Source organism: Empidonax traillii, unplaced genomic scaffold (genome assembly GCF_003031625.1).
Source record: "Empidonax traillii isolate 1590-97213 ecotype Southwest subspecies unplaced genomic scaffold, ASM303162v1 scaffold1340:size210426, whole genome shotgun sequence".
NCBI classification, from domain to species: Eukaryota; Metazoa; Chordata; class Aves; order Passeriformes; family Tyrannidae; genus Empidonax; species Empidonax traillii.
The window spans coordinates 69,222-77,464 of NW_020956533.1; the positions used below are offsets into that span (position 1 = coordinate 69,222).

Genomic DNA, 8,243 nt, shown 5'->3' on the forward strand with positions numbered 1-8,243 from the left:
TGCCAAAGGGTGCAGGTAGTGTGGCCAGCCCACAGTGTTGCCCCCTAGGGTCCCATACACAGTTCAGAGAGTGCCCAGCCCTGAGCCTCTGCGAGTCAGCAGGAGCTCAGACAGGGCAGGCATCACTGCGCTTCTGCTGTTTCTGCCTGCTGACAGCCCTTACCCACTGCCACATCCCCTCCTGCCCTCTGAACTATCCTCTGCCCTTCATGAGGGAGGCATGCATGGTATCTGAGGGCAGGGGTAGCCTTGGGGAACCACTGGGTCAGCTACCCTGGGTATGGGACTGTGCCACAGGGAGGCAGGCATGTGGGAGCCAAGGCAGGGGCAGTGATCATGGGGAGCTATGGGAAGGGAAAGTACTGTTGGTTTCCCATTTTTCCCACAGGCTGATTCTCTCTTTGACGCCAAGTCATCTCCCTGCTGGATGTCAAGCTTCTTACCCAGTCCTTGGTGCTAACCTTAGGTCTTTCTAGAACTGAGTCATGAGAGAGCCCAGTTTTGTCACACACACAGGGACCCCACTGATAAGCAGCCTAAAAGAGCGTTCTAAACTTCTGCCTTCAAGAGCTGTAGCCCCCTATGACTTGTGTTCCCTACTGCCACTGCCTCATTTTGCAGGTGCCGGGCATGGGACTCCAAGCCTTGCACAGGAGACTGAATTGGACTGAAAACATGGCTAATGGTGACAACAGGAAACTTTATTTCCACAACTAAATCAACTTCAGAATTTGTGTGCATGCAGAGGAGGAACACAGGCAGGACAGAGCAGGCCTTTAATCCTGAGGCTGCCTTTGGGTCTGCAGGCACTGCCCTAGAAGGAAATAGTTGTGGTTCACTGCAGCCTGCGCTGGATTCTGTTCCTCCTGCTGCTCAAGTCTTTTTTCCCATTAGGTCGTGTAGAATCTCTTGCACCCGAGTTAGGAATTGTACCAGTATCTGGTATGGACGTGGAGCAGGTGTAGACCAGCCTGATTGCGTTGGTGTTGGCCTTGACCCCTGAAAGGGGGTTGAGGTGAAGACTGGCTCTGGCACTGGAGTAGCTGTTACAGCTGGGCATGGATGTGGAGTGGGTGTAAACCAGTCTGATTGTGTTGGTACTGGCCTTGGCTGCTGAAAAGGGGTAGAAGTGAAGGCTGGCTCTGGCTTTGGAGTGGCTGTTACAGGTGTTTGTGGATGTGGAGTGGGCGTAAAGCAGCCTGATTGTGTTGGTATTGGCCTTGGCCGCTGAAAAGGGGTTGTACTGAAGGCTGCCTCTGTCGTTGGAGTGGCTGTTACAGCTGAGCACAGGCCCATCTGGACCAGGATCCAGTCGTAGAAGTGCTGAGTGGATGTGTAGACTCCAGGCCGTTTTGCTCTGGCACAGCCTTTTCCCCAGCTGGTCACTCCAACAAGCCAGAAGTAGTTGGCACTGTTATCTTTGCACACCAGAGGACCTCCGCTGTCACCCTGCAGCAGATGAGAAAGGATTAAGGTGCTGTTGGGTGGCTGCTGTCAGTACTAGGGGCTTGCTTCTCTCTTGCAGACCCTGCCACAGCTGTATTCCTGGCATAGAAGGGCTCTGCTCAGGTGCTGGAGTCTTCAGAAACTTAGCTGGGAACAGGTTGGGGTTCTATAAGGTAAGGCCCTCTATCATATCTGCAGTGATCCTGGATGTGTGGGAGGATGAATGATCCAGGATATGGATATCTGGGCTGCCAAGAGCACTGAATGGGCTTTCAGGGCAGAGTGCCAGGCCTCAGGAACATGGGCACTGGGCAAGAACCTGTAGATACGGAGAAGGGGAGAGAAGCCCCACAGTGGTGGGGACCTAGGGTTGGAAAAGTGACTTGCTAGGCAGAGCACACGCTGTGCTGTGTTTGGGCAGTAGTTGTGGAGCTTTCTTGGGGCATGCAAGTGGACAAAGTGAATAGGAATGAGCAAAATGCCTTTACAGAAAAAGGCAGCTATATCCTGGGCTGTGCTAGCAGCAGTGATGCCACTGTGACAAGTGAAGGGATTCTTCCCTTTTATTCAACACTTCTGAGATCCCATTTGGTGTCCCATTTTTCTGCTCCCTAGAACAAGGAAGCTACTCCCATACTTGAGTGAGTCCAGAGGAAGGCCATAAAGATGGTGAGGGAGATGGTGCACAAAATGCACAAGGGAAGACTGAGAAAGGTGTGTTTTGCAGGTTTGAAAGGAAAAGGGTAAGGGAGATCTTATCACAGAATCACAGAATATGCTGAGTTGGAAGGGACACACAAGGATTACTGAATCCAACTCCTGCTGCTGGGGGCTGGTTGACTCATAGTACAGTCCTACCTGACAGGTGTCGATGCCGCCCTGTGGGTAGCCAGCACATAGGTTGTGGGCGTGGATGGTCCCAGCATACCATCGGCTGCTGTTAACAAGCTGGATATCAAGGAGACGGACCTTGGCCTCCTGCAGGACATCACCTGGTCCCTGAGCTGTGAGCACAGAAAGCAATGAGCACTCAGCAGCTCACTGTCAGTTCTGCTCTGTCTGGGTGTGGAGCCCTTCCCTAGGGCTTTTCTTTGCCTCTGGAGCAGCCATCAAAGTGCTGTGGTCCTTCTGCCTGGCTTTGGGTGGCAGGCCAGGCCCATCTCTCCAAAGGCATATGTCCTGACTCTGGCTTTGGTCTCTGCTGTTGAACCACAACTTGTGTCCCTAGTGTGCCCAGCTTGCCTTCAGGGCACGAGTCCTTTTTGGGAACTCACCTTTTGTACTAGTGGAACCCCAACCAGCAATATAGCAAGTTTTCAGCTCTGACACTGTAAGAGAGGTGTTGGGCACACAAGCAAGCTGGATGTAGTCACTGCACTCCACGGGCTGGTCCAATTCCACCAACGCAATATCATTCTGCTGCGAAGAAGCAGCGTAGTGCTGGTGAACCAGGAGCCGCTTGATATGGCGCAGCTGGGCCTCAGGGCCCAGCTGAGTCAACTGGGTGGCCCCGATCAGCACGCGCCACATGGTGATGTTCCTGGAAGGCAGAGAGAGAGGGGTGAGACAAAGCAGAGCCATGTGCTGCATCAACTCAGCACTTGCCTGCCTTCTGCTTCTCAACACAGAGAGGAAAGCAGAGCAACTGAGGGTGCAACTGCCTTAGCATGCCTTAGACTCTAGGAATGTCAAGCTGGAGGCTGCTAGGCAGCAGTGGCAGGAGCCCAGCCCTCTCCTGAGCAGTCTCTCAGCTGGGCTTTCTACTGACCAGGCACTGGGTTCATTGCAAGGAAAAAGGATGGGAGTAGTATGTGGAGCTGTGGACTAAGCACCTGCCTGTATTGTGGGGATATCCATATTCTCTGCTCCTCCTTACCTGGCCTTGTTGAAGCAGTGGGCTGCTGTGAGGACCCACTGTGGGCTGATGAGGGACCCTCCACATGTATGACCGGTGCCTATTTTCCTGGGATCCTGGATGCTGACAATCCAGGGCCAGGCCCCTGGCTGGGCACCTGTGCCACCCACAATATGTGGCATGCCGTAGTCAGAAGCCATGGGCCGGAGCCCACACGTGTCTCTGTAAGCAGAAAGTCATTACTGCCCTGTCTGACTGCTGCTGCTGCTCAGGCTGTGTCTTTGTGCCCCAGCACCTGGGTGCTGGCAAAAAACTTAGGCTCCCACATGGGGTTTGGGAAGCTGTGGTGTGGTGAAGTAGGATGAGTGGGCCCCCTCCAGGGAACCACCTAAGTGTTGCCCAAGCTCCCTCCCGGAGTCTGGGGCCACTTACCCGCAGGTGTCCCAGGTGCCATATGCAGGCCTGAATACGGCCAGCAGGATGAGGAGGTACAGCAAATTCATCACTGCCAGCAGCATATGTCAACTGAAAGAAACAAAAGGTTGTCTCCTCCAGTGCCACTGCTGACCCAAGTGCCCACAGCATTCATGCTGCCCATGGCACCTTCAGCCCTAGGGCTGATGTCACAAAGTGTTGTTCCAGGTTCTGGGCACGGAACCCTGAGGGGATGGGGGAGGGGCAACACAGCCTCATAGAACCATAGAATGCTTTGGGTTGGAAGGGACCTTAAAGATCCTGTAAGGAAAAAGGGGTCCCATACTCAGCACCTACAAAACGGGTCTACTGTGGGCTGTCAATTTGGGCACAACGGGAAAGAGTCACTCCAAAGGGAGTGCTTAGTCAGAGAGAAGGATATTCATAGTGATAGAGTGACTACTAGGATGCTTTCCTTTGCCACCTCTCTAGCAGTCATATCTGCTAATTGATTTCCAACATTAGTTGGTGTGTTTCCAAATAGATGAGCTTTACAATGCATGAGAGCCACTCTGATTGGTAACTGAACACTTTCCAGTAATAGTTTAATGACATCTTCACACTTGACAGGAGCTCCTTGTGCTGAAAGGAGCCCTCTTTCTCTCAAGATAGCTCCATGGACACATACTACTCCAAAAACATAGTTAGAATCAGTCCATATGTTGACCTTCTTACCTGCAGACAATTCTAGGGCTTGCTGCAGAACAATGAATTCAGCCTTTTGTGCAGAGGTGTGAACAGGTAACGGCTTAACTTTGATTGCCTTGATTTGGGTCACTACTGCACACCCAGATTTCCGCTCTGCTCTGCACACAAAACTGCTCCCATCTGTGAACAGTTCCCAGCCTGGATCTTCTACTGGAGTGCCTCTTAAATCTTCCTTGTAGGAGTAAACCTGCTCAACAGTTATAAGACAGTCATGTTGTGAGCCTCTTGGCATTCTGGCACAGATTCAAGGAACATATCTGAGTTCTAGGTGGTAGTTGTTTTCAGTTCTGCATCATCCTGTTCCAACAGTACGACTTGATATTTATGAATTTGATTTGGGAATAACCAATGACCAGTTGTTTGGAAAAATACCCCACAGCCCTTCTCCATGTTCCCAACCTCCGAGCAAGCACACCTAATGCAAGGTGTGAGCATTGATGCAAAAACAGTATGTAAGGTTTTGTCAGGTCAGCAGGGCTGACATTAGAGCTCTAAGTCTCTGAAAGCTGTCTGGTATTCTGGAGTCCACTGCAGTATCTCAGGGTTTCTCAGGGCCTCATATAAAGGTCTTACCAACAGTCCATAATTAGGAATCCATAGTTGATATCAATCAGCTATTCCTAAAAATGTCCCTAATTCACATACAAACCTTGGCTCTGGAGTTTCGCAAATTGCCTCCTCCATTTCGATTCCGAGGCTTTGAAGTCCCTTAAAAATGGTGAATCTCAGATACGTAACCTCCTTTCTGTCAATGTGGGCCTTCTTATTGGATACCCTGTAACCCGTTCGTCCAAAAAAATTTAGTAAAATAATAGTCATTTCAATGCATCCAGTTTGAGTTTCTGTAGCTATCAGTATATCGTCTACATATTGCAGCAATGTGATTTCTTCATTTTCCTTTTTCCATATTTCCAATTCTTTTGCCTGTTGCTTCCCAAAGTGGGGCTATTTTTGAACCCTTTTGGAAGAACAGTTCATGTTAATTGAGTTTTACAGCCTGTTGGGGGACCTTTCCATTAAAAAGCAAACAAGGGTTGACTTTCAGTTTCAAGGAATATGCAGAAGAAAGCATCCTTAAGGTCCAAAACAGTAAACCACTAATCAGATTCCTTAATTGTAGTTAAAAGTGTGTAATTATTTTCTACCACTGGGTGTGTTCTTTATCAGTAGAATAGGAGTATTATATTCTGATTCACATTCATTTAGTAATCCATGTTGCACAAGTTTAGTAATTAATTCCTCTAAACATTGCCTAGCTTTTAATTCCAAAGGATACTGATTTTGCCTTACCAGTTTGGAGTCTGGTTTCAACTGTATTCTTACTGCTTTTGCTGTCCTTGATTCCCCAGGAATTCCACCAACAGAGTAACAGGTTTTTCCACCTCCTCTGGGATTTCCTCTGTAATATTGGGTTGCTGTAACAACATAAAACCCTGGGCCTCCAAGATCTCACTATCAAAAATTATATAGTTGAATTTGTTTATTTTCAAATATTGTTTCTTTCCTAACAAAGGCATTGACCATTCAGGCATATATAGGAATTGATGTGCTAAAAACTATTTACCTATCTTGAATTTTAAAGGATGGAAAAGTGCCAAATTGAAGCTTTTCCCTGTCACAGCAACAAAGCAAGGGAAATTACAAAGGTATTGTTAGAAGAAATAATGCCTTGACTTGGAATTCCATTGTGAATGTCCTCAGGAAAAGGACCTCAGTTTATAGCAGAATTTGTGCAAAAATTGTCTAAAATATTAGGAATCAAATAGGATTTACATACTCCTAAGAGACTACAATTTAGTTGGGAGGTTAAGAGAATGAACCAAAGCCTAAAAAAGCAAATAAACAAAATCTGTCAAGAAACCTCACTTAATGGCACATGCTCTTCCTCTGGCATTGTTAAAAACTAGAATCCAGCCAAGCTCCAAGGAAAAGGTAAGCCCATGTGAAATCTTTTATGGGAGGCCGTATCAAACTGTAACTGTTCCTGGAGAGAGGCATGTGATAGGTAGTCACAGTTTAAGAGAATACGTAATCTCTTTGGGAAAAATACTTTTATCACTGCATAAATTTGTTGTTTTAGCCTCACTGGAAACCTTGGATATTCATGCACAACCTCACCAGCCAGGAGACTCAACATGAAGTCAGGAACCACTCAATCAGAAGTGGAAAGAACCATTTCAAGTTCTCCTGACTACTCATACAGCCGTGAAAATGATGGGTGAAGACTTCTGGATTCACTATACGTGAATCAAGCCAACTCTGGACCCAGAAGGACCACACTGGACAGTGCAGCAAACAGCAAATCTACTGCAGATAAAGTTGCAATGGAACCAGAGACTCTAAATTGAGAGATGTTAAATGGTTTATCTTTGTGTTGTGTTGTTAGTTCTCAACTTTCCACTCATTCAGATGAAAGTATTCAGATGGCGGGCCTTCTAACACCAGGTGTATTTTCCATTCCTCTTCCTCCAGCTGGAGGGATGCTACTTTTGGACAGAAAAGCAGCCTAACCCCCCCATAAGATTAAAAAGCTCTAACAGTAAAAATGGCAGTTACTGAGCCCTCTTGTGTTCAAAGATGCCTACAAGGCATAGCCCCTAATCAGAAAATGGAGTCACCTAATTATACCCAAGGAATGATGGTAGGAGATTATCTGAAATGTTGTTCATATTTACATGTAACAACAACAAAATTTTAAACACACAGTGGTGGTGTATTCCAGATAACATGGGATACTATTGGTTTTGCAGAAACCAAACTAGAAAAGCTCTATCCCCTGGATGACAAGGAATATGCACCTCTGGACCTGTAGGACCAAAAATAGGTGTCACTGATAAATTGGAATTCCTCAGAGGACACCAGCAATCTTTTACAACAAGTCAGAAATGAAATTTAAATCCCTTAATTGAGAGGTCCTGGATTCCACCAGTTTGTGAGAGGACTTCTACCATGGTTAGGAGTACCTGAATTGGAGAAAGCTGTAGTTACATACCCAGAGTAATTGAACAAATAGAAAACCAAACAAATGTTGCAATTGGAGCTTTGCAGCAAGAAGTTATCAGACTTTTAAAAATAGTCCAACAAAATTGAATAGCTCAAGGTCTGATTCCGGATTCCAAAGGTAGTGCGTGCACAGTCATTAACACCAGTTGCTGTGTATATGAAGATCAGATTTAAACAGTTCAAACTGATTTGGTAAAAATTATCAAAAATGCTGGAATTTTTCAGGAAATACAAAAAAATCAAGGGGAAGATGTTTTTATTTGGATAATGTCATGGATCTCAAATTTAAGTGCCATTGCTAGAAAACTGAATGGTATAGTTATCATAGTTTTGATATTAATTGTAGGTTTGTAGATTTTATTACAAATTTGCAAAATGAGATGTAACAGAATGTGTAGATTCAATGAAAACTATTTAATCTAAAACTGAAAAAGGGTCTTAAAAAGACAGTTGGTTACTTTAAATAATAGATTTTTATTCCCTAAATTTAAGTTTATTCTTATAGTGTTAAGAATCTTAATTGATATTGCTAAGGTACCAGATAATTTCAATAAGAAAAGTTTAAGGTATAAAGTAGATTGACAACTGTGGTAAATTTTACATGATGTTTTATTAAAAGTTAAATAACTTAGTAGTGATTATTGCATTTTAGTGTCTTAAGTTGTGCTAGATAATTATTTAAGTGGAATGAATCTTAAAAGGAAAATTCAGATCACTTCCAAAGGCAAAAATCGTTGGAAATGATAAAACTTTTCTA

General features: G+C 45.7%; 1 protein-coding gene across 2 annotated transcripts; it reads right to left on the reverse strand.

The window, feature by feature from the left end:
- Positions 1-680: 680 nt before the first annotated feature.
- Positions 681-3,937, reverse strand: LOC114069705 (acrosin-like). Of its 2 annotated transcripts, XM_027906684.1 has the most exons (5): positions 3,734-3,935; positions 3,323-3,523; positions 2,721-2,986; positions 2,305-2,450; positions 681-1,449 (listed from the first exon to the last, which is right to left on the reverse strand). In XM_027906684.1, exons 1-5 carry the CDS (start codon positions 3,817-3,819, stop codon positions 874-876), a joined length of 1,275 nt encoding a protein of 424 aa, XP_027762485.1. In that variant the 5' UTR covers positions 3,820-3,935; the 3' UTR covers positions 681-873. The 2 variants fall into 2 exon arrangements, with proteins under 2 accessions (XP_027762485.1, XP_027762486.1); XM_027906685.1 differs by lacking the exon at positions 3,323-3,523 and having other exon boundaries at positions 3,734-3,937.
- Positions 3,938-8,243: the final 4,306 nt, after the last annotated feature.